Below are 26040 nucleotides of genomic sequence, written 5' to 3' on the forward strand. Positions count from 1 at the left end.
TATTGTCCAATGTACTCCCATACTTCTCATTTTTATCTATGAAGATTGGACCCACCAAAACTTCATTACCCATTATTATGGGCCCATACTTGATACAAGTTGGCCCATGGATCACATATAGAATTACCTTACTCCAATGTTGAGGTAATTTTTTGATAAAATTGAAGGGTGATGATTCATGGAAGTATAAAAACTAATTTTGTTGTAATAGAAATCAACAAATTGTGGAAGCCCACTAAATTTGAAGGACATTCGGAAGAAACATGACTATAGTAGAAAAACAATCACATTACATGCGAAAGTTATTTTGTTATTCTTCTTCTTTACTTTTCGATTATACAGACAGAAGAATGATTGTATCAGACAAGACATTACGAAAACTAGAAGTTGTTTAAAGAAAAAGAAAAAGAACAAAAGGAATAAATGCAATATATAAAAATATGTAATAAAAAAGCATAAATACAAGTAAAAGAGGAGACACAAGTTTGAATTAAGGCCTCTTTGTTGCCTTATCATATGTTTTTTATTAGATTTCTAACTTATAAACAACATATTTAACACATCTCATAAGAAGCTACAACTCTTTCCTCTCTCTAACATTCTCTCTTTCTATCTCTTGGAATCATCTACTATATAAGAGTCATAAGAGAGCTTCCTCACCTAAATTACTTGATATATAATCTACTATATAAATACTACCCTACATAGATTAGATATAAAATAAACTCTAAAAACAAGAAAATGAAAAGTTAAAAAGGAAAAGCTAAAAACAACACATTTTTCATGTATAATTTGGAATGAGTAAAACCCATCAAAGCCCACCACCAAGCAATGAAGGACAAACACTCTTTTGACATTCACATCAGACTGCAACTACTGGTATTCTCATCACTGAAGAAATGGGTGTATGGATCATTCACAGGAGGTGGCATTGGAGGAAAGTAGTTCACCTCCGGTGGTGGTCGAGCATACATCATTGGATGGAACCGTTCTCCGTTTGGGTTCGCCATTTGAGCCATTTGGGCGTTTTCCATTTGGGCCTTCGCCATTTGAGCTGCTGCGGCTCGTTGTTGTTGTTGTTGCTGCATCATCATAGCAGCCATATACTGCTGTTGCTGCTGTTGTAATTGTTGTTGATGGTAAGGATTTCCGGCCTGGGCTTCTGGCCCTGCTCCTTGGAAGTAACCACCGGGTCCGCCACCGTTCATGGCGGATGTGGGAAAACCCTGGATACCACCCATTTGACCACCACCGCCGCCCATCCCTGTTGGAATACTACCCATCTGACCAGCAACACCACCGCCCATCCCTGTTGGTATACTGCCCATCTGGCCACCACCGCCTCCCATCGGATTATTCCCCTTCTGACCCACATTTCCACCACCACCGCCCTTTGGGTTATTCCCCTTCTGACCCACATTTCCACCACCACCACCACTAGTGACATCAATTTCATGAAACCCATCTCCTTTACCCCCTCCTTTCTTTCCACCATTAGCACCACCACTACAACTGTTAGGAGCTGCTTTGTTATTTCCCCCACCATTTTTACCATTCTTAGCATCCTGTTGATTTCCACCACCATTCTTCCCTTCTTTTTTACCACCACCCTGATTCTTGTTTCCACCACCTTGATTTTGATTTCCACCACCACCACCACCTTTCTTTCCTCCATTACCCTGTTTACCATCATTACTTCCACTATTGCCCTTTACTTGCACAGGCACCTCCATAGCACCACCACCACCACCACTTTTCTTACCATTTCCACCACCACCACCGACAATGCCACCAGGAGCACCACCAGCACCCCCAATAGGGCCACTAGCACCACCAACTTTATTATTCATCATCTGTGGTTGTTGACCCTTCATCATTTGGGGATGCTGGCCAGTCATCACCATTTGAGGATGTTGCTGGCCATTCATCACCATTTGAGGATGTTGCTGACCATTCATCATCATTTGAGGATGAGGCTGACCATTCATCATCATCATCCCATTAGGCATCATCATCCCATTAGGAGGCATTCCTCCTTTGGGCATCATCATCCCATTAGGAGGCATTCCTCCTTTTGGCATCATCATCCCATTAGGAGGCATCATCATCCCATTAGGAGGCATCCCTCCATTGGCCATCATCATCCCATTGGGAGGCATCCCTCCATTAGCCATCATCATCCCATTGGGAGGCATCCCTCCTTTAGGCATCACCATCCCATTTGGTGGCATCCCTCCTTTGGGCATCATCATACCATTGGCAGGCATCCCTCCTTTGGGTATCATCATCCCATTAGGAGGCATCCCTCCTTTAGGCATCATCATCTGAGGTCCTCCTCCTTGACCACCATTACCACCCATGACAGGCTTAACATTCATATTCTTATTAATGTGACTTTTAGGATCATCAAAATCATCATCAAACTCATCATCCTCATCGTCATCAAAATCTTCATCGTCAAAATCATCATCATCGAAATCGTCTTCATCGTCATATTCTTCATCAAATTTCACTGCTTTCTGATCCTTCCCCATCAAATTTGGGGGTAACTTCTGCCCACTCATTAGATCTTTGAACCCTTTCATCTGTGCTAGTTGTTGAACCTGTTGTTGGTTTAGCTGTTGTTGCTTTTGCTGCATCTGTTGTTGTTGCTTTTGTTGCATCTGTTGTTGTTGTTGTTGTGGTTGTGGTTGCTGCTGCTGCTTCTGGCCACCATTAGGTTGATCTTTTCCTACTTTCTGAGACTTATTATCTTTCCCACCTTTACCATTATCAATTTTCATGTTCTTCGTCTGGTTATTGAGTTGATTTTGATTTTGATTGTTGTTGTTAGAGGGCTTTTGAGATCCCCAAAGTTCTGCATGTTTCCCAGATTTGCAAAGTTTCTTAATCATAATATCTGGATCAACATTACCTGAAACAGTAACCTTCCCCTGTTCTGAATCTATACTAGTAGTATACACTCCTATAAACCCAAAAAAAAACACAATCAGTCAAACAAAAAAGAAATCTCATGATAACCCACAAAATTTTTCCAAATACCCATGTCAGATTGATTAAAAAGGAAGCAATTTTTAGTCCAAATGTGAGAAAATGAGTGAAAATGGGGAGGAAATAGTGTAAATATACCATCTATTTTCTGCAACAGTTTCTTCACCTTCTGCTTACATCCATCACAGTGAATGTTCACTTTAAGAACACAAGTCTGCAAGGAAACAAGAGAGAGAGAGTTAGAGAGAGAGAAGCATATGTGGTGTTTGTGAAACAGAGAGAAGAATTTTAAACAGATAAAGAACAATAAAAGTACAATGAACAAGATCTTATAGTTGAGAATAAGGAAAGAAATGAAAATGGGGAAATAAAATTAAAGGATGGGTTACCTGGATCTTCAAGAACTCTTCTTTACTCATGATGGTAAAAATGGTTAAAAGAGATCTAAACAAGAAGAAAACCCCAAAGAAGATGAATTGAAGAAATCCAAGAAAAGGGTTTTCTTTTTCTGTTTCTTAACCACAGCAAGAAGTAGCTATGAGAGGTTTTTTTCAGGAGAGCCAGAGAGAGAGATTGACACCCAACAACAAGGTGCAGATTTTAATGGAAGAGAGAGAAAGAGAATAGAGAGAGAGTAGATGTGGGTAAGGGAACCTGTAACTTCCCTTTCACCTCTGTTTCCTCTATTTCAGGGTTGTATTTTAGAGAGAGAAAGAAGAGAAAGAAAGCTTGCTCAAGGCATAGAAGTCATAGACAGACAGTACTAGTGGTTTTCTTCACTCTTTTCCCACTTAATTTATTGATTTCTTTCCCACTTTTTTTTTGTTTGAATATTTACCATTTTAATTCATTCTAATAGTTTTCTTGTTTTTTACTAATTAGCCAGCTTGGACTTTAAGCGGCTTGACTTACTTTTATCAGCTCAGCTTAAAGTAAAGGATGAAATGATGAATAACCCACACAGTACAAAATCATATACCAAATCTCATGACCTAAAAATCTTCTCATTTTGTTTTAAAAGTTGGTTAAATTGTTAGCAAGAAGTTGATTTTTCATAAGTGAAAGTTTTCTTTTTAAATCAATTAGCAAAAGACTTATATTTTAGTAAGTAGGAATAACATGTGTTAGTAGGACACAAATAGTTCTACAGAGAATGTTACATGAGATTTTAGTTATCCAAATACGTTACAAAAATCTTCATAAAAAAAAATACGTTGCAAAAAGACTTTGAGAACATAATTTGTACCCTCCGGACAGATATAATATTACGAAAGTCGTTAGGAATTGATACGTCGTAAATGTACACCGAATAATACGAGTATATTGATCTGATTTAGATATCCAAATACATTACAAAAAGACTCTGAGGACGTAATTTGTACCCGACAGACGCATAATGTTATGAAAGTTGTTAGCAATTGATACATCAGAAATGTACACCGGATAGTACGAATATATTGATCTAATTTTTATGAAGATGTATTTCCCGTTATCAATTAACTGACACTCCTCCACATAAACAAAATCCCTATTATCACGCTTCATGAAATTTGCTTTAATCCTAACAACCTTTTGTCATTAGACGAGTGAGACAAACGTCTCATTATCCTACTTCATCTATAATATAGATAGGTGAGGGAAGGTTTGTGAGAATCACGAGAGAATTAGGAAATCAAACACTAAAATAGATGATGGCACTTCTTAACTCAAAGGGAAAAAGCAACAGCTAGCTTTTTCTTTTGTGGAAAAAAGTTTAGAAATTGGTACTTCTTCTATTCGTAAAAAGATATAGATGTTCAAGCCATATTGATTAAGAGACAGTTTTTCTTTAGTAATTAGTACCTATACCACTATGTTAATTAAGAGGTATGAGCTCTTCTTTTTCTCCAAAATTGAGTCCTTAACTATTATTCTAATTTGAAAACATAATGGTTTTGCCACGTCCGTGTTACATATGGTGCAAACATCGTTCTCCTCCATAAAGTATTTTTTTATTTTCTTAAAATTAGTTATAATTAGGATCCACGGGTTTTAGGGTTAAAATTAAATTAAAAAAAGGATTAAGGTCCAATCTTCTCAGAAAATAAGATTTTAGTTATTTTCTCTTTTGAAAGAAACATTGTTGATACATAATCAATCTTCTCAGAAAATAGGATTTTAGTTATTTTCTCTTTTGGGAGAAACATTGTTGATACATAATGTGTTATGTATGACACATATAAAAAAAAATGAAATAAAGTATGGAACTTTAACAATAAATAACACGTTATTTACGAAACAAAACAAGAATCAATAAAGAGAAAAATACTTTAACTTTGACATTTAGACATATTTTATGTTAAGCTTGTGGCCATCCAACTCAAAACCAATTGGCAATGAGTGGAGAGGACCTATACTTTATATTCTTGGTTGCTAGTAACCCATTCTTTCATGTGGGACTATTCTCACACGCCCCCTCACGTGTGGCGTTCTTTGAGCCTAACACGTGTGTTTTTTGTCTTTACGGGTGACGTGGAGCACGCGTGGCTTTTAAGCCTATCACGTGTGGGCCTAGCTCTGATACCATGTTAAGTTTGTGGTCATCCAACTCAAAACGAATTGGCAATGAGTGGAGATGACCTATACTTTATATTCTTGGTTGCTAGTAACCCATTCTCCCATGTGGGAGTCACACTTTAACTATACTAAATGTGTTTTTGTTGTAAAAATATACGTAATTGATACTAAATAACGTGTATATTACGAAACAGATAGTAAGTTTGAAATCAATCGAAAAATTATGAGAAAAAAAAGAAAGAAAATTTTAGGGATTGATTTCTAAAAGTGAGTTTTTTCTTATATAAAATGTTATAATGAGTATTACGATTAAATAAAAATGATAGAGATCTGTTTTTTCTATAGAGATGGGGCAATTTGGATACTAAATAACGTGTATATTGCAAAATAAATAGTAAGTTTGAAATCAATCGAAAAATTCTGAGAAAAAAAAGAAAGAAAATTTTAGGGATTGGTTTTCAAAAGTGAGTTTTTTCTTATATAAAAGGTTATAATGGATATTATGATTAAATAAAAATGATAGAGATCTGTTTTTCCTATGAGATGGGTCAATTTGGACTAAATATTCATTATAATTATTATTTTGGCTTAAAATCCTATATTAATATTAGGGTGAACTAAATGTGTGTTTAGATGTGGATTTTTTGATTAAGAACCCAAAACTTATTATAATTATACGCTAATTGTTTTGCAAAAAACTTATATAATGATTGGGTGTGCAACAATCCACTAATGTACACTACTAAATATATTCACCCAATACCACTGTTTGTCGTGGTTCGAAAACAAGCAAAAGAAATTTAGAGTTTCCTCTAATTATCTCCCAACTAAGTTCAATAGCTACCCATTAATTGAATCAATTTCCAATTGGAGCATCGGGTAGTACGTGGTCCATTTACAAACCTAAATAGGTTTTGGGGCTCAATTATATACCATATCGAAATTAGGTCATGTTATCATTTTTCTCATTTCTATTCCCACACAAGAAAAAGAATTTTTTGTATCCCTTACAAAAACGAAATTTTCTTTAACGACATTTTGGTCTTTTAATCAATTAGATATAAAGAATGGATTTATTTTCTAATCTAAGTTTTAGCAGTTCTAGCTTTGTTTCTTTTTTCTACTTAACTACTATTTTCTCCAAGTTTGGTCCTTACTTTTAATAAACCAATTTATTCTGATCTTTCTTAAAAGCCCAACCAATGAAGACAATGTTGTCCTTTTATCATCTTTTTTTTTTTCAACTTTGAGAGGTCATTTTGCCTGTAAAAGATGAATGACTACTTGTGACAAAATATCCCAAAACCCTAAAAATATATTTCATTAATTAAGCTTAAACCTTTTCATAGGTATAGGGTGTAGCTAGGGCAAAAAATGTCATTTTGGGGGTGAAAGTCTAGAGTGATTAGTAACTTGATTTTACTGTTCCATATCTTTTACATAAAATTACAGCATCCAAGTAATTGAAAGGACACTGAGGGGGAGAGATTTTGTATCTTTTACAAGTTTAGACAGTTTTGTTAGTAGTAGGGATTTTAGAATGGTACATAGTGCAATTATGTACTGTCTCTTTTATTTTAATGTCACATGATCACCACATGGTCATTGGATAGTGATATTGGTGTATATGTAGATATTAAGTGGAAGTACTTGAAATTGGGTTGAAATTTTTGTTAATTAACCCAAATGTAATTCATTTTGTTGTTTTTATAACATATGATCATTTTTATGTGGATAAGGGTTAGTACCCATTAATCAATTATAACATAACTTTCCCACTAGCTAGTAATTAATGAATGAGACGTGACTAATAAGAAAACAATAAGATAAGGAGAGACTCTAATTTGACGAGGGAAGATAGAGAGGCTGCAAAGAACAGAACACGACATTCATTTCGTATACATGGTTAGGCCGTTAAAAAGACCGGTAAGATCTCGTGACCCACTGCCCAAACCAAATGAAACAGCTTAGTATGCTCGATCTAATATCATCAACAAAAAAAGGGGTGGATCCACCATAAGGCTAAGGTAGGTTAAAGTCTACCATGAATGCATCTTTGATTTTGCATGTTTTTTAAGTATATTGAAAATATTGAGGAATTGAAAAAGACTATTAAGAGTGTAAACAGTAGCTTATCGAATCGAATAAAGATGCAGTACGTGAATCTCAAAGCATTTGATATGTGATATCCAATTAATTTTGGATGATATCAAATTATTGCAACATGATAGAGTGCATTATAAACTCTAATTGTCCCGACCCTTAAATCTATCCCTTTTTCTTTCCCAGGAGCAATGACAATCATGAGATGTCACCACCCTCGGAGTAAGAATAAGAGTATACATTCTACTATTCTAGTTGTTTGTTGAAAGCCTAATGGAATAATTCTTCAAAAAACATTGAATACAGTTAGCAATCCTGAAAGCATGTCGGCGAAAATAAAAATAAAAATACAAAATGGACAAAATGAATAACTATGAATGGATTGGTGATACTATTACTTAACAAAATCTAATTTATCATTTATTATACTAAATTAAGTAGTTGATTTTATGGGAGGGTGCGGATATCTTGCTTGTGCACAGAGTATGTTTCTTAAAATTTGGGATACGTTTTATTAATGATTAAGTGATCTCTTTCACTAATTTTAAATGATTTATATGTTTTAGTTATGTTGGAGTATCATTCAGCATAGGAATTGACATTGGGCAAAAAATGAAATATATAAGCATATAGCCCTAGACTAAAGTATATTCCAACTCTACTGATAAAGTGATAGATGTGATGACAATTGTAGTCTTCCTACCACCTTTTGTTGCACTAGTTAAGATACCTTATAGAGGTCAATGGTTCGAGACACGCTCGCAATTTAAAAAAAAATAGAAATTTTCATTGGAAATTTATGGCAAGTGATAGTAACATTTTTTTTTTGAAGAAAACATATAAGATGATATTGCATGTCATTTCTTGGGATATTTGGTAAGTTCCAACTAAATTTACTCATATCCCTTGATAGAAACCTACCATTCATGAATCATGAGTGGAGTTCCTTAAATGATTCATAGAAAAAGAGATAGACTTCATATATGAATCTCTTTCTTTCTCTCTATAGATTATAGCAAGTAACTCATTGTGTCGGGTCAAAAGGTAGTGAGTTTAGAAGAAAGGAATTATGATGAAGATGGATGCATTAGCTTCTCTCTCTCTCTCTCTCTCTCTAGATTTCCAATAGATATATGTAGACCACTATAGGGGTCACTGAAAAAGTTCTGCAAGTAGGCTCACTTTGCACATGATGTTTTGAAAGAGCATAGACCAGAGAGGGGACTTCAGGGTTTATGGGTACCCATTTATCCCAAACACCCAAGAACCATCTACCCATTCCTAAACCTAAACTACTTATAAACTTGACAATCAAATCTCAATGTGATGATCCACAGGTGAATTTGTAGTGTTCATTATGTGCAAATATGCTATGCCTATAAAGTGCTAACTAACATTCTTATGGCATGAAAAAGGTCTCCCTATTGTTTAACTCAAAGATATGCAGACAATTATGATTCAATAGAGAACAACCATATTTTAAGAGCTTTTAACCTTTCTTTATGAAAAGGAGAAGTTTGGTGAACCAAAGGTATGCATTACAATCAACAAGCAAGCTCACCCATAATAAACGACAGACACCGGATAGGGCGAACCACATATAGATTCACCATGTGAATGAGACAACATAGCAACCAACCCGTTGTAGGCCAATGCCAAGAGTTGTTGAAGTGTCGTGACCAGTAATCTCTCTCTTAAGTCGTTTCAACTCAAACCTTAATGCAAATATAAAAAAACACTTTTTCTCATTTGTCCGAGTCTGAACCTGAATCGTTTTGATTAAAAGGACTTAAATTAGCCATTTAGACAAGTTCACGAGTTAGAGAAAAACAAATATTCTGAAATCTAACTTAGAGATATAATAAAGAAACACTACCTTAGCCGGCGGTGGTTGGAAATATGAAAACTTATACTTCAAGTTCATGGACCATTCATATATTCTCTTAGATCCCAAGACTGAAAAAGATAGTTTGATCTACTTTTTCAACTCAAAGTTCAAAAATAAAACCCTAAGTTTTTGTCTCCTATTCTCCTCACAAAATTCTGGACCTACCCTCACAGTAAAAGATACCATGCTGTCTTCATACTTCCAAAGCTTACTTCCACAACAAATATTCCTCTAAATTTACATAGTTTCTCACCCAAAAAGGCAAAGGCATTCTTCTTCCCCACCTTACTGCAGTTCACCTATATGGACCATTTAGCTCTGATCCATACAACTATCTCTTTTGCTTTTTTGACTGGTTCTTTCTTTTGCTATAATACCCTTTTACTAGTTAAGTATAACTATACCACAGAGAAAAAGGAGTGGAAATGGAATAGCATGGAAATCAAAATTACAAAGGAAAAATATATAGAGAAAAAGGAAAAGCAAAAGAGAATGTGTATATAAAATAAGTAGTATGCATGAAACTTATTTATTTTTATAGTTCTTTCTCTTTTTGGCAGCTATATCAGATGCATAATCAAGAATATGACAGAGAAAGTTTGCAGGCAAAGAATAATTTATATGAGAAATCATTTAATACTGTAATCACAGATATGTCGTTTGGGAGAAACTCGAAATGAAAAATTCTACTTTATATAGTCGATATTTGAGAAAATGGAATTTCAATCATAGTTGAAGGGAATATAAAATATAGTATCAGGCGTTTTAAAACTCAAAGAAGTAATAAAAGAGAGCTCAGTGATGGATGTCTATCTCCCACCTCTGGGCTTTGATAAAACCTGGTTCTTCTGTGACATAACCATACAATGCATTTTGAGTTAAACACGACAATATTTGGATATAACCCCGGCATAAGAGCGTGTGACATAACTAGGGTATCCAAGTAACATGATTACGCTTGTAAAACAAAAAAAATGTTCTCTAGCAAGTATAATACAAGCGGTAGGAGTCCACTTGTTTCCGTTTATTAGTATTCTTCTTTTGATAGGATTAAATTTTATCATGTTCATTCACCTTGATCCCTAAGTTTTCTTGAAATCACTAGCAAAATATCGTTAACTTTCTTCTTCAATATATCTACTCTAAGTTCCCTAATCAAAATAGTGAAATGGCATATATTAGTTCATGGCAAGCACGGAATCGAGTAATAAGTTAGTTGCTAGAGTTTGTAAAACTCGACTATTCGTTAACTGTGAGATGGGAATTATTTACCAACCAAATTGATGTGGTATATCGGCACAAGGTTTACTTGGGATACTAATCTTCAGAACAATTGAAATTAATATCTATTTTTAGGATTCATCTATCGACCATTGAAATGGTCGACTAATTCTTCGAAACCAAAAGCACCTAAGAGAAGTCAAGAACTATTAACAACACTTCCATGGTCTCAGAAATGAAATATATGCATCAAGAAACAGTTATAGATAATAAAACTTTAAATCCTTTTGTGTTTTGACCGTCATCCCGAGTCAACCTATAATCTAAAAGTGGACAATCATAAAGGGAAAAATGGAGATTCAAACACATAACAACTCCCTTTGTTGGTATATATATATAAGTTCACTTCGATGTTCATATTTTGCCGGATTGGACATTATATACATTTATCTAACAGGTAATACATGATTTTTATTTTCGTATAATAGTAGACTGTCGATATGTAACAAGCATGGATATAAACAAAGAAGTAAGTAAGAAATTGGCTCTTGAAACATAAGAAAACACAAAAGAAAGTCTCATGAACCACCTCCATTCACTTTAATCTCGATAAGTTTTTCAATGGGCTGGCGACATATGGGACAGTTGTTAGTTTGGAGCCTCAATTCTTTTGCGCACTCGCTACACATACACTGAAAAACGAAAATAAGAAAACAGTTCAGACACCAACTTCAACCCATGCAATAAATCATCTGCTTATAGCAAGTGTAAGTGATAATAAGCCAAGGATTACAAAAAATTCTCACCATATGTCGACAAGGAAGCACAGCCGTGTTCTTTGGTTCGGACATGCAAATAACACAATCTTGTCCGGGATCATTATCGTCGAAGCCTGCTTCTACTGAATTACCAATCCCGTAGATTTCACGCAACTCGTAACGAACTTCATCAACCCATAATATCTGTTTGATTACTTTCACCTGAAAAGCGCCTTCAATGTTCTTCTCGAGGACGGCTTCAGTAATTTGTGCACTAGATGTAGTAGGAGGCCGATCAGCTAATTCAATAATAGGCTGAGACATTTGATAAGCTTCAGCAAATATTACAAGTGGGAATATATCTTCACTTGGAGATGGGTTTGAGAGATCATCTGTCTCGAAAAAACCTAAGTCGATACCAGTTCCAGAAGGCTGACAAAATTTTTGGCGAACACCCTTCTGAAACGGGACTTCGACTCGGGTATAGGCTTCAGGAAATACTGGAGTGAACTTACAGTTTGACCCTTCCTTCGCGAAGTAAAAAATAGTGATACTGTTAAGTAAACAAAGCAAATGCATCGTGTTATACATATGAACTTATCTCATACTCCATTGAATTTTCAGAAAGTTATAAATTTATAACATAGTCAGTCATATAGTGATGATATGATCATTCAATAAAGTCTGGATAGAAAAGAAAATCTTGACTCAGCAACTCATTTGAACATAAATTATATGTCAAATGGTTCAATAATTTCATTTAGGTTGATGTGAAGGGGATTAGTAACTGGGTATTCAAAAACGAATCTGAGCAAGAATAGGTACTCTCGCTCCTCAAATACAAACACTACTCTTTTAGCAAACAAGCATCTTACAGGAGTCCATTTTGATGGTGTTTTCTGGTCTTAAAAGGATTTTTGTGCAAGTATAGATACGATTTACATACAAAAACATAAATTTTCACATGATACATACTGAAGTGATATTCAATCAAGTCTGAATAAGAAAGAAAATCTTGACATGTGTAAGACTATAATATCTTTTAATCAAATGTATATTATATGTTTGACAATTTCATTTAGGTCAGTATGAAGATATCACGGATTGGGTCAGCTAAAACAAATCTGACCAATAGCAGGTATTCTTGATTCTTGAAGACAAAAACTACTCAATTGGCAGTCGAGGGTCTTAGAAGAATCTATTTTGAAGACATAACTGAGTATAATATCGTAGCACTATATTGAAGATACTTAGGGCTTCATTCACCAATTCTTTCCTCGGGAGGAGAGGGAATAAGTGGAGCTTCACTCCACATGCCTAAACTAGTTTATTCTTCATGCTTCTAGATACAAAAAACTTACACATCAAAGTCAAATCACTTCACCCCAAAATTGATTATAGTCAATCAATACAATTTTGATGGGTATCGACTGAAATATCGTCTACCCCACACAAAATTTCATATCATCTAATACAACAGCCAAGTGAGCACCTCATGTCTCTAATCTATCTCAAGTTTCCGACTCCATTTAAGCGACATACATGAAGTAATTATCAGTAACTGTGATGTATACTCGTATTATTCGAATGTGTACGTACAGGGATAAGAGAAATGCACACAAGTTGATAGAGTACTAGGTACCTAGAAAAGTAGATTTTGAATGTCTTAGGCATCCCATAAAGAAATACTTGAGCTTTGAAGTCCAACTAAATGGCTTACTAAAATTTCATTTTCACAAAACCCAAAAGTTACAAACTTTCTAATGTTGCCGAAACAACTATGGCTTCATCCGTAAGAATAGATAGATAAAAGAACTACATGTCAAGAACAAATCAAATACTCTTTAATAGTTGCAGTTTGGGGGAAAAAGAAATGAACACAAACAACTAGATATTGTTTTTGTCCTAATCAGAAGTTCCCCAATTATCAAGTCAAATATAACAATCAAATCATTAATACCCATGATCAAATTTCACAAAAAAAAAAAGTCAAAAAGAAGTAAAAATCAATTGATCAATCAATTTTTAAGGTATGAATAGAAAGAAAAAGATATACCTGCCATCAACCAAGGCATCAAAAATGAAAGAAACTAAAGAGTAATCTGGGTCATTTTCATCAGCTTCAATCTTTATTGTCTCTTTATGAATATTAACATCATTTCTAATAGTCTTTGCTTTCTGATGATCAACAAAAGGTGGCGGTGGAGCTTGAGGAACCGCCGGAGGTCGAACTTCAGGCCGCCAATTACTAGTATAACCAGGTGAGAACTGATAGTAATATGGGTTATGAAGAGGAGGAGGAATATGAGTAGTTAAAGTAGAGTGATATTGTTGTGGGTAGGATTGGGACATATTATAGGGAGGATTCGGAGGGTAATAATAGTTTGTTGTGGGTAGGATTGTGGGTAGTGGTGGTGGAAGAGATGAAGAAGATGAAGGGTAAGAAGAAAGTAATTGAGAAGGAGGTTGATTTTGGTGGAGATTATTATTATGGTCTCTTCGTTTACTCCATGAAAGCCCCATTAGTTGAGGTCTAGAGAGAGTTGACACTTTCAGATGCAAAAAGATGTTGAGAGAGAGAGATAGAGATGATGAGAGAGATAGAGATGATGAGAGAAACGCCAATTCTTTTTTTTGTATTCTCAGTTGATTCCGGATGCGTGACGTCCCAGTTCCTTTAAAAATGACGGCCGCCTCTATGGGTAAACAAAAAATAATTTTCAATAGTTGGGTAGGGAAAATCTTATTTTTCTTCGAAGTCTTGGCGGCCGCTTCATCTCTTTATGTGCCAAAGCTTGGCGACTGAATGTTGTGAGGGGCCGAAATCGCGAGTCAAGAAGTCAAAAAGATCGGGCCGTTGACTGGAAGACCTGCAACTGTTAATGTTTTTATGGACACTGACGACGCCTTTGGGTTTAACTTGTGACAAGAGACAAACACACGTGACCATGAGATCTTTGGAGGACACTTAAATGGTGCCGACCAAAGGGGGATCCGACGGTCAAGTCAGTAAGCTTGACAAATAATAAATACGAATTGTAAGTCAGAGATTGAGTTATGGAGTTATATATGTTATCTAAGCAAGACGATCATCGGGAGAGAAGGTGATACAATCGGTGTATGCTTGCCTAATTCTCTGGTTGTCAAGAGAGATAAAATGTTTGCACCCTTTGATCGTCAAAGGAGAGAAAGATCGATCGTCTTCCTAAATAAAGTAGTCGTCACGAGAGAGAAGGATATGTTGCTCTTCTATGATGAGTGGTCATTAGGAGAGAGAAAGATACGCCACTCTCCTCTGATGAGTGACCGTCAGGAGGGGAAAGGTCACTCTTCCTTGGTAAAGTGGGCGTCCAGAGAGAAAGATAGCTCGCAAGATTTGGATGTGTTAGGTGATAATTTGATGTCTTTGTCGATGATCAGATGATCTGTAGCATCTTCTTCTCAGCCATTTTATAGTGTTGGTCGTCGACTGTCATCTGGCCGTGAGTTGTCGTCTTTAATGTGGCAACGCATGAAGCTATCACCATAAATACGGATATTGTAACCTCCTAACGGGTGTATTCGAGATATATTCGTCTTGAATGACTGTAACATCTTCTCAACGGATATATGGAGGGAGGTCTGATGAGGATGCGACGACAGACCTTTCTATATAGGGTTGGATATTTTGCGAGTGCTTGCGCACTTTACTATTACTTCGGGTAGACGGGTTGGGCCCATTTGCCATTTAGTTCATGGGCTTAGTCATCCCGTAATTTCTTCAATCGTGGATTTTTAGGGACGCTCTCGATGACGAATTTTGATCCATACAAATGCCACCGTCGAGGATTCTTATAACAAAATAATTCATACTACCATCACTTATTTCTCCTCTCCTCTCACCGCAACCACCACCTCCAACAACCATCTTCATGAAGAAAAAGTATCATCTTATTATTCTCACGGCCACCATCACTACCACTTGTCACCATCATCTTCATCTATTTATCTCTCGCCTCTCTCTGTGTTAGGTGATAATTTGATGTCTTTGTCGATGATCAGATGATCTGTATCATCTTCTTCTCAGTCATTTTGTAGTGTTGGTCGTCGACTGTCATCTGACCGTGAGCTGTCGTCTTTAATGTGGTAACGCATGAACTGTCACCATAAATACGGATATTGTAACCTCCTAACGGGTGTATTCGAGATATATTCGTCTTGAATGACCGTAACGTCTCCTCAACGGATATATGGAGGGAGGTCAGATGCGGATGCGACGACAGACCTTTCTATCTAGGGTTGGATATTTCGCGAGTGCTTGCGCACTTTACTAATGCTTCGGATGTGTTAGGTGATAGATTTGGATGTGTTAGGTGATAATTTGATGTCTTTGTTGATGATAAAATGATCTGTATCATCTTCTTCTCAGTCATTTTATAGTGTTGGTCGTCGATTGTCACTTGACCGTGAGCTGTCGTCTTTAATGTGGCAACGCATGAAGCTATCACCATAACTACAGATATTGTAACCTCCTAACGGGTGTATTCAAGATATATTCGTCTTGAATGACTGTAACGTCTCCTCAACGGATATATGGAGGGAGGTCTGATGAGGATGCGACGGGCCCATTTGCCATTTAGTTCATGGGCGCGGTCATCCCGTAATTCCTTCAATCGTGGATTTTTAGGGACGCTCTCGATGACGAATTTTGATCCATACAATGCCACGGTTAAGGATTCTTATAACAAAATAATTCACTCACTTATTTCTCCTCTCACCTCCAACAACCACCTTCACACGGAAAAAAGATAATGCTACTCAGACTCCCAAAGTACAGACAAAGTCAAGAATGTAAGCATTTTGAGGGTGTGGGTTTTATTCACCTTTACCGAAATAAAAGTCATTTACAAATCTTTAACCAAATAGTGCCTACTTTCTTGACTTTGTCTGTACTTTGGGAGTCTGAGTAGCATTATCCTACAGAAAAAGTCTCCTCTTATTATTCTCACGACCACCATCACCACCACTTGTCACCATCATCTTCATATATTTATCTCTTGTCTCTCTGTTACGTTGGGCGAAAGAGGAGATAAATGGTGGTCTTAGGTGGTGGCGAGTGGGGAGATGTTATTTTAAAAAAGTGATAGTAGGGCCTTAGAGTAATAAAAGAGTAAAAGATAAACAATTTCTATTTATCCTGCAAAATGTTTTTGCTTCCTGCATCTGCCGCCTACAAAATTTAACTAAGAAAGTTTTTTGGAAGTTCCAAAAGAGCTAAGACACTATACAAGCAGAACCAATTTGATTATACCATTTTATAGAAGCCTGAAGATGATGTTGATTATTTGTGGGCATCCAAAGAATTTGGATAGTTTCCTGTGAGAGTGGGTGACACTCCAAGCCTCCATATTGTATCTGTTTTAGACACCTAGGTACAATCTACACATAGGTGGTTTGTTCTTGGCGAAGACTTCAATCCAAAAGGCTTTGACAATTACTAAGTTTGGAAGTCCACCTGTATTCCAGGCTCCGAACACTCTTGCGAGCGATGTAGGACCATTACAACTCCGAACACTCTTGCAAGCCTGAACTATAAGTGGACTGTGGACCCCTGAGCTTATAAATGTCGAGGTTTTCTAGGGTGAAGCTTTTGCCAAGAACAGACATACATGTGGGATTGGACTAATTAGGTATCTAAAGCGCAAACAATACTGATAGTTGTTAACGCTTGAACCGTCATACAGTGTAATATCGAAACACAAATGTCAGACTACTACTATCAATCAATGTCGTAATGATGCAATGAAGTATACCCGGAGTTGGACAATAATGGAAGACCATATAATTCTACTGGCAGGGTAGCCGCGTCAACTTTCTAGATCATTGACATGGTATTCACATGACTTTCATGGGGTCCCTTATTTTGTCGAATGAAACACAGTCCGAGGTAATAAGCTTAGATATTGACCCACGTAATAAGACAAATTTATTTACTTAACGACTTTATCGTATAAAAACACAACTTATATATCTTTTCATCAGCTTCAGGGTGTCAGGCTTGGGTTGTGGCTGACTGAGAAGCATCACTGTGAGCAGGTCATCTTAGCTACTGATTCCATGGTGGTTTTCTTGCTCTCTGATTTTGATAGGCTGTCACCATGGAATGCTTGGCTAGTATGGGTAGCTATAAAGGAGTTATGGGCTAGTTTCAGACAGTGCAGGATCTTATATATCTTAATGGCAAGGAAAGCACTAGTTTACCAGCCTGGGTACAACTAGTTCCTTCCCTTGTAGCTAAATATGTGAAGTATTCCCCTACGGACACGTCAGCCAGGGTCAATCAATCTACTACAGTAGCTTATATAAACCAATATCGTAGATATTCAATTATTCATTAACGCGACTAAAACGTTCATAATATGAGCCTAAGTTCCACATGAACTGATGCAAGAATAATGAAGAAATACAAACTAATAACATGTTGGAATACAATCGAACTTTGATGAAGTTCAAAAGAAATAACAACTACAAAAGAAACACGAAAAATACACACAAAAATCGGTTATAACAAGGAACACCGGAAGAAACAAATGGGAGAAGCAGAAAAGGAACCTATTTATGGTTAGTGCCATGGATCGTCCCAACCTTTAGGTCCCTCTGTTTTAACAAAGTCGACAATGGTCTGTACTGCTTCCTCAACCCTGTTAGAGAGAGAATGGTTTCCATATTCAATCTCAACTTTCTCTGCTCCTCCCATTGCTTTGCATAATCTGCACAAAAATAACTTCAAATATTATTATCGAATTCATGAGACCAATAAATACTGTGATAAGCATACTTGTAGATCATATGTGCTTACCGTTCGACCAAGGCTTTCTTATCAACATATTCTGGCACATACTCATCAGCCATTGAAAAAATAATCTGCAATAAGCACTCAACTCAGCTTGACAGCTGCTACTAACAACCATGAGAATCTCAAGAATTACATAATATTGATACTTTCTTTGTTTGTAACATTTTGGTCGTGTCAGGTACTTAGATACTGAATCGGATGCTCAGATATATACTGTTTCAAGTTACTTATATACTTCAATGGGTATAGTGTGAGAGATTTTAATGTAAGTCGTACGCATAGACGAGCATATGGTGTTAGGAACATAAAATATGGATACTCTTGCGTATTATTTGGTGATGTGTAGGGTACTACGACTATCTCCAACGGATTAAAGATGTGGTTTTCTACGTAAATCTTGTGTAATTGATCAAAATTGTGTTAAGCTATAAAACATCACTCTAGATTAATTAATTCCTGTGTAATTTAACCATGTTTTATCCTGGAGTAGAAGTTGTAAATAAAGATAAATGGCCTAATAACTAACAGAAGGATATAAGGTCGTGACTTCTATTGGGATTTATATAGTTGTACCCGTTTAATTGGTAATGGTGTCCGGTACCGATACCCTCACTGGTATTCATGCTACATAGTAAAACACTAATTAAGATTATGTATAGTGAAGAACCTAAGATATAAGACAAGACAATATGTGTACATTCATATATACTTAGTGGATCTCTCAACTCACCAGATACGACGTCTTGTACCGATGTCAGATAGCAGAGTCCATGTTATATAGCTAAAGAATAGCAAAAGTATAAAGATATCGAAGATTGAACTACCTGACAGGGTGTGTTTGACATATGCCCGAGTCTATTTCTCAATTGGTCATCAGTAAGATCAGAACTGAACATGTCATCGTCGCCCATGTATGCAGAAAGAGAATGATACCTATAAAGCATTTCAGTAGGCAAATTCAGATTCCACCCTAAAGATAAATCAATTCTTCATACTAATCTGATTTAAAAACATTATATGCAGAAGCTGTCTCGGTTGAATTACATGTACCCGGAGGACAAGATATGTTTCACAAGAGCACGAGATAATCATTAGTAACTAAACAAATATTAGTCCTTTTTGCTGCAGAAAAAAAAAGGAACCAACCTGTAGGCAGTTATTGGGGCGTCTGGATTTGCTTTTCTAGGCATTATTTCCGTTCCTCGGCCTTCATTTATCATGGTCGATGCCAAGTCAATCATTTCAGCCGTTTCAGGAAGAGTTGCTCTATATTCTCGATCACTAACTGGAGCCTGAATAATTCTAGTTAGTAGTAATCAAAGCTGATAAAATAAGAAAAAATGCTAAGAAATGGGAGCATTCACGGCTGAAAAGTCAAAACCAATTAACACTTGCCATAATTGAAAAACGATGCAGATAACATTAAGCATGATAACATGAGTTGTAAGTATTCTTATTTTGTAACTAAAGAAATTCATGCACATTAATTAAATTATGCATCCCACTTTCATTCTCCCAAATTCATGACACAAATATTTACTCCTAGTATAGAAAAAGAATGAAGTGACAAAGGAAGAAAATAATATCACTGGGTACCCCTTTTCATCTTAATGATTCCAATCATCCATCTTTTCTATTTCTCTGAACTTGGTTTTCGTTCAAAATCATAAGCCTTGACATAAGCTGAATAAACATCAAGTATCTGATTAGAGAAGCCTGCTTTGCTCAGTCGAGTACAAAATCTATTGTTTGTGTTTACATCAGAAGTAGCAATGGAGCACTAGGTCAAAGAGTATGGCTTTGATTTACCATATGTGTGGGAATAGTCCAACATGGAGAAAGGGAAGTGATGTAGGACAGGAAAGGGTAAGGGGAATTGAAAAAGAAAATAATTGTATTATAAGATAGATAACCACTAGTATCACACTAGTAAACGCTAGGAACAACTCCTAGAGCCCTTAGACATCAAACCTAGGGGTATATTTGCATCACACAAGAATAGATAGCTTGAATAGCTGTTGAAAAAACTCTGTTTGTCGTCTTACAGCAGGAATACAACCCTTGTATGGAATAAAACTAACCCTTGACATTTCATACTACCATTACTTCTAGACTTTCAAACTTCTAAACTACTAGGACACTAAACGACATTATAAAGAACATTAAAGAAAGTGGAACCAACTTAAAATTAGGCCAACATTAATCAAGGTCTCAAGTGGACCCTCCATCTAGGACAGCCAAATCAGTAATTGGTCCTTAGAATCTTTCCTTTGACGTTTCTCATTCGCCTTTAACGGTTGCATCCATCTCTATCACGACGTCTCATGACTAAGTAGATAATATCTAAATTCTAAGCCTCTCCATTCATGGTTGCTGGTTTTGAGTTGGACACCCACAAACTTACTATGGTAGAGCTAGTGTCCACGCAATTTGTCCGATGCTTGCACATCCTCCACTTAACTCAACAAAAAGATACATGTTAGGCTCAAAGAATGTCATATGTCAAGGGACGTATGTGAAGATGGTCGTACATGGACAAAAGGAAGTCTATAGCAATAAATAATATCTATGCCTCTAGGGTCTCTTCACTTATAGCAAATTAGTTTTAGTTGGATACCCACAAACCAATGTTACCTAGTACGCGGATCGTTCCTGTACGTGGTACGTGTACTACGTGGTACCAGTACGCGATCGCTACCATGTGAGGATCGGGTACACTAAGGGTATACCTCTTCGGTACATTTTGGATTATTTTCCTAAATAATACAAAGTTCCAGTGATGCATGTATAATAGGTACACCTACCCTCAAACTTAAAATTTAACTAGTGGAATAAAAAAATCTTATAGTTAACTACCTTACTAGAGGAGTTTATAGGTTTTTACATATGAAATTGGGTTAATTAAGACTAAAGAATCCGGTACCCCAAATTTGGGGCAGCGTATCGCGAAACTACCCAAAAAGGGTTTGTGGAATCGGGTTCGCGATAAGCAAGGGGAGTTAGAGTATCTGGTAACGTTGCGATAGAGATGAATGGAAGCAACTCTTTAAGGCATATGGGGACGTCAAAAGAAAGATTGCAAGGCCCAAATTCTGAATTGGCATGTCTTACACGAATGGCCCACTTAGAACCTTGAATAATGAAGGCCAGATCCACATGTCTTTGTGGAAATTCTACTAGTTCCCAAGTATTAATTAGGATGGTCAAGTGTCTTTAATGTCTTTAATGTCTTTTAGTGTCTCTTTAATGTCTTTTAGTGTCCTAGCAGTTTAGAAGTTCAAAAGTCTAGAAGTAAAGTTGGTATGGATGTCTAGGGTTGGTTTTATGCCTATATAAGGGTTGTGTTCCTGCTGTTTGAAGACAGACAAAGAGTTTTCCAGCAGCTATTCAAGCTATATGTATTTGTGTGATGCAAATATCCCAAAGTTGTGATGCCTAAGGGCTATAGGAGTGATTCCTAGCTTTTTACTAGTGTGATACTAGTGCGCTCTATCTTATAATACTATTATTTTCGACTTTAGTTCTCTTTTCCCTTTCTTGTCCTACATCACGTTGCTACAAACATAATAAAATATTAACATCCATTTACTAAACAGACGATTAAGAAAATGCGAGGATGGCTTTGTCGCAAATTCGCCTGAGAAAAATCAGGCAATGGGTAGAGAGTAGCTGCAGAACCTCATTGAATTGCAGTTTACTTCTCCACAGACCTAAGCATCGTAGAGGATACTGGGAGACGTTTCATGCTACATCTATCCTCTAAATCCAATTTGTAGTTCACAAGTTAAATTACCTCATTCCTGTTAAACTCCTGAGTCCTGACAGTTAAAGCCTCGAGGAAACTCAGGGTTTAGCCAGATCCTATGCTCATCATGAGCTTCTCTCATAGTGAAATCTTATACTTCAGAAAAGGAATTCAGAGCTAACATACATAGAACGCCGGTCACTGGTTTTTGGTCTCCTACGCTACAGTTTTTGGGGCATTCGGCAAAGATGTCTAAAATGCTGTTCTTAGACATAATCAAATGCGCTTCGTAAAGTACCTGTAAAATGGCAGCACGGACCGCTCTGGAGCATGCAGCATTTGTGCGCATGTAATGGACAATATCCTAATTTGTTTCCACGTAACTGTTAGAACTAACTTCTCAAAATGCATAAACAAAAACTAAAGTTGATTAATTTTTTTTCAGCAAAGGGCAACCAGTCCTAACCTGACAGCCAGTACTGTGCCCAACCAGCACCACACCTTCAGATTCTTCCTTATTGATTAGATAACTAATCAGCTGATCAAGCTCCATGGCATCCTTAAAAATAAATAGTCAATAATATATTGAAATTAGAGCAGGATGAATTCAATTTAAGAAATATTACATGAAAACTGATCTAGATCTCACTCTAAGGAAAGAGCAGATTTCTGAAAAACTCAACATAGACCATTATTTCTATGGAGGTGCAGATTGATACAACATTATAACCCAATGATGGATGATGTGCTTTAAACAACAATTCAAGGCCTCGACCTCCTTATATGAAATGCTTTGTTGGTAGGTAACCCAGATTTAGCAATCATAAAATTGCAATATAATAAACAAACAAAGATAACCATGTAAAAAATTCTAAATCATAGAATCAGGGGTTTCAGTTCCAAAATGATAGACCAAATAAAGATCTGCCCAATTTGCATCAATATATATCAATCTCCAAAGGTCTGTGGAACATGGATATTTATGAAATCTAAAGTCTGGTATAACTGAATGATGTACAGCCGTACAAAACAAGCTAACCCGACTTTTACTAAAAAACCAAGATCCAACATTAGTAACACTCTTAATGCATATAATATAGAACTCATAGAAGGAAACAACAACAGAACAACTGAAATCCAGAATAATTAGTTGAAGCAAAAAAAGCTCTACTTGTTTCAAGCTGGAGGTGCCGTATCCAGTATAGGAAGATGAGAGCAACGGCTGGACCAGGGACCAATTCTCCTTCTGCAAAGCATGTGATAGAGGTTCTACATATCTGCAAATAAAAAACTAGATAAGCAAACCTCCATCCCAGGACAAAAAAAGATAGTTCTGTCAAGTCTCCAGTAATTTATTTCTAGGCTTGCCTATACTTATATCCATTCTTTAAAACATATATTGAACTGAAGTAGCAACAAAACTATGCATCACTAAATAATCATAAAACCACAACTGCACGAAAAATATTAGGGGTAGAAAATATGTCAACTTCTCAGAAGAATTTCGAATAATTGGCGTTAACCAATCAATAATTCACTTCAATACATGACAAATACAAACTGCAGCTAATAGCCCATTGTAGATGCTTGGACCTGGAAATGAATGCAAGCACCAAAAGCTACCAAAAATAATTGACATAATTTTGGACCTCAGGTGTGTTGGGTTAGTTGATCTCTAGATTTTCTACTATTAAAACTTAGAACAGTTATAGTAGTAGTTCACCCATTTGAGTCATAATGTCGGCAGTGCTGAATGCTTGCAGTTACTAAACTCAATCTGTTTTCATGGAATTCTTTTTTTTTTTTACTAGCCTGTTACTTGTACCAATATTAAGTGCGTTATTGTCACTAAATGGATATGTCTAAATGCATGGATAAGAAGGCTAACTGAACACTTGAATGGCTCACGAGGCATGTGGAAACTGCCAACTCATTTTCTCATCAAGAATCTAAAAAGACAAAGAGCTAGAAAGGAAACTCATGAGAATGGAATGACACAAGACACACCCTCTTATTGGGAAAAAAGAAGGTGGTAAGAGTTTCCATGTTATAAACATACTTAGTTGCTAGAAAACCATCAGTCAGTCCACCAATAAATATGACCTGCTGTTTGAAATCACCCGTCTTGAACGCGACCTGCAGAATCATAAATGAATATCTATTAGAAAGATGTATTCCTAAGAATAGTTGCAAGTAACGTAAAATATCAGGATTAGATTGACCACATATTAGACAATTTATGATTCCTAAATGAAGATTTCTTCTTTTATTTGAACATATAAAGCACTGTCAATCTACTAATGTTGCACAATTCTTTTGTAATTTCAGTCTACCACTTTACCCACCCAACTTTGTTTCTAAAAGCAGCACCTAAATAGTAGTATTATTGTTGTATTTCCTAGACAACGTTCTTGGTCAATGACTCCTCTCTATGAAGTTCAAAGTCCAAGTCCCCAATACGTTTAAATAAAGCAATTCGAACATGAATTTTAGAGCATTATTCTTTTCTATGTCTTGAGGCAAACTTATGTTAATAATAACTCAAACACAAGTACAACCATTTCCAAACACTACCACCAAATATATTTCATGAACTAATTATGCCTCCTTAAAGTGATCATCTAGATTGCCCTTCCTAATAAGAAAAAGGGGCAAACCTTCTTAAACATCTAGATTTTAAGCAACCCCACAAAGATTCAGTTGACAGTTGACGAGTTGAAAATAGTGCATCAATATATCTCCTTTTCTCTACAGTAAATTTCCTGTGAGAATAGTCCCACATGGGAGAAGGGCTATCTCGCAACCAAGCATATAATGTCTAGGTCACTCATTGTCAAATGGTTTTGAGTTGGACGACCACAAACTTAATATGGTATCAGAGCTAGGGTCACACATAATAGGCTTAAAAGTCACACGTGCTCCACGTCAGCCGAAAAAAGAACACGTGTGAGGCTAACCACGCCACACGTGAGGGGGCGTGTGAGAATAGTCCCACATGGGAGAAGGGATATCTAGCAACCATGCATATAATGTCTAGGTCCTCTTTACTCATTGCCAATAGGTTTTGAGTTGGATGACCACAAACACAATATGGTATCCTCTATTTTTTACTAAAGAGCAATAGTTATTCTCGCATCTAGAAAAATCATTACCCAATTCATGCTCGAATCGTTTATATTCAAGCTTACTTTTTTCAAATGAAGCAACTTTAAATTCTTCAAATCAAACTCCGATTATATAAATGAACACACAAACCAAGTTTTCTAGCTAGTTCTCAATTTCAGTTGAAAAAAGAGAGAACCAATTAGCTTAGTTACCCTTATCCGCTAAGGATTCCCCAATTCTCCATTTTTCACCAAAATACTACTATAAATTTTCCCCTCTCTAAATATAGATACATCATAATTAACCATTTCGAATTCGGTTTTAGCTGATTTCTATCAACCTAATCGAACTATTCATTTATCAAATCAAACTCAAATAAACAAAAGAACTAAATATTCTAATAGAAAAAAAAAATCCAACCTGCGCAGAATTAGGACCGTACTTAAAAAGTACTCCAGAGAACTGATTCTTCCGATTTACTAAACCACTCTCATCGGTTCCAATAACATTGTTAGTCATACTAGGGTTTTCAGGCTTACCAGAACGGCTTCGAACTATACCCGAAAACCAAGAGGGAGACGACGACATCATTATAGATGATGATTTGATAATTCACCCATAATCACTTGGATTGCTAGTCTTAGATCTTCATTTCAAAGTTTTGAAGATTTTTTTTAGATAAGAAGATAGTCAATTTGGAAAGTGAATAATCGAAGAGATCGAACAGCTAATCTTCCTCTCTCTCTCTCTCTCTCTCTGAAAGTCTCAGACTATTATAGAAAAATGCGAAGAATATAAGGTGGGTTAATACTCGTTATATTGGGAATATTTGTGTAAC

The 26040-nt window shown here is 36.2% G+C and overlaps 3 protein-coding genes across 3 annotated transcripts; all 3 read right to left on the reverse strand.

The window, feature by feature from the left end:
• Positions 1-484: 484 nt before the first annotated feature.
• Positions 485-3880, reverse strand: LOC147559275 (uncharacterized). Its single transcript, XM_086661144.1, has 3 exons — positions 3381-3880; positions 3130-3205; positions 485-2965 (listed from the first exon to the last, which is right to left on the reverse strand). The coding sequence occupies exons 1-3, from the start codon at positions 3408-3410 to the stop codon at positions 858-860; spliced, it is 2214 nt and encodes a 737-aa protein (XP_086517270.1). The 5' UTR covers positions 3411-3880; the 3' UTR covers positions 485-857.
• A 7247-nt stretch (positions 3881-11127) lies between these two features.
• LOC147559276 (putative E3 ubiquitin-protein ligase LUL2) lies at positions 11128-14164 on the reverse strand. Its single transcript, XM_086661145.1, has 3 exons — positions 13574-14164; positions 11566-12070; positions 11128-11451 (listed from the first exon to the last, which is right to left on the reverse strand). Exons 1-3 carry the CDS (start codon positions 14038-14040, stop codon positions 11338-11340), a joined length of 1086 nt encoding a protein of 361 aa, XP_086517271.1. The 5' UTR covers positions 14041-14164; the 3' UTR covers positions 11128-11337.
• Positions 14165-17941: 3777 nt separating this feature from the next.
• Positions 17942-26040, reverse strand: LOC147559277 (alpha/beta-Hydrolases superfamily protein). Its single transcript, XM_086661146.1, has 9 exons — positions 25623-26040; positions 24157-24233; positions 23269-23374; positions 22564-22656; positions 22396-22461; positions 19499-19644; positions 19177-19285; positions 18356-18420; positions 17942-18266 (listed from the first exon to the last, which is right to left on the reverse strand). Exons 1-9 carry the CDS (start codon positions 25791-25793, stop codon positions 18119-18121), a joined length of 981 nt encoding a protein of 326 aa, XP_086517272.1. The 5' UTR covers positions 25794-26040; the 3' UTR covers positions 17942-18118.

Source organism: Eschscholzia californica, unplaced genomic scaffold (assembly GCF_041429995.1).
Source record: "Eschscholzia californica isolate CP2 unplaced genomic scaffold, dmEscCali1.0.p SCAF_2, whole genome shotgun sequence".
NCBI lineage: Eukaryota > Viridiplantae > Streptophyta > Magnoliopsida > Ranunculales > Papaveraceae > Eschscholzia > Eschscholzia californica.

Coding starts and splice junctions, on each gene's coding strand:
- LOC147559276 (XM_086661145.1), bottom strand. CDS start 14,040: ATGGGGCTTTCATGGAGTAAACGAAGAGACCATAATAATAATCTCCAC. Junction 12,071..13,573: donor GATGCCTTGGTTGATGGCAG/GTATATCTTTTT, acceptor TTTACTTAACAG/TATCACTATTTTTTACTTCG. Junction 11,452..11,565: donor TGCTTCCTTGTCGACATATG/GTGAGAATTTTT, acceptor TTCGTTTTTCAG/TGTATGTGTAGCGAGTGCGC.
- LOC147559277 (XM_086661146.1), bottom strand. CDS start 25,793: ATGATGTCGTCGTCTCCCTCTTGGTTTTCGGGTATAGTTCGAAGCCGT. Junction 23,375..24,156: donor GATGGTTTTCTAGCAACTAA/GTATGTTTATAA, acceptor TTTTATTTGCAG/ATATGTAGAACCTCTATCAC. Junction 22,657..23,268: donor GCACCTCCAGCTTGAAACAA/GTAGAGCTTTTT, acceptor TTTATTTTTAAG/GATGCCATGGAGCTTGATCA.
- LOC147559275 (XM_086661144.1), bottom strand. CDS start 3,410: ATGAGTAAAGAAGAGTTCTTGAAGATCCAG. Junction 3,206..3,380: donor AAGAGTTCTTGAAGATCCAG/GTAACCCATCCT, acceptor GTTTCCTTGCAG/ACTTGTGTTCTTAAAGTGAA. Junction 2,966..3,129: donor ACTGTTGCAGAAAATAGATG/GTATATTTACAC, acceptor TTGGGTTTATAG/GAGTGTATACTACTAGTATA.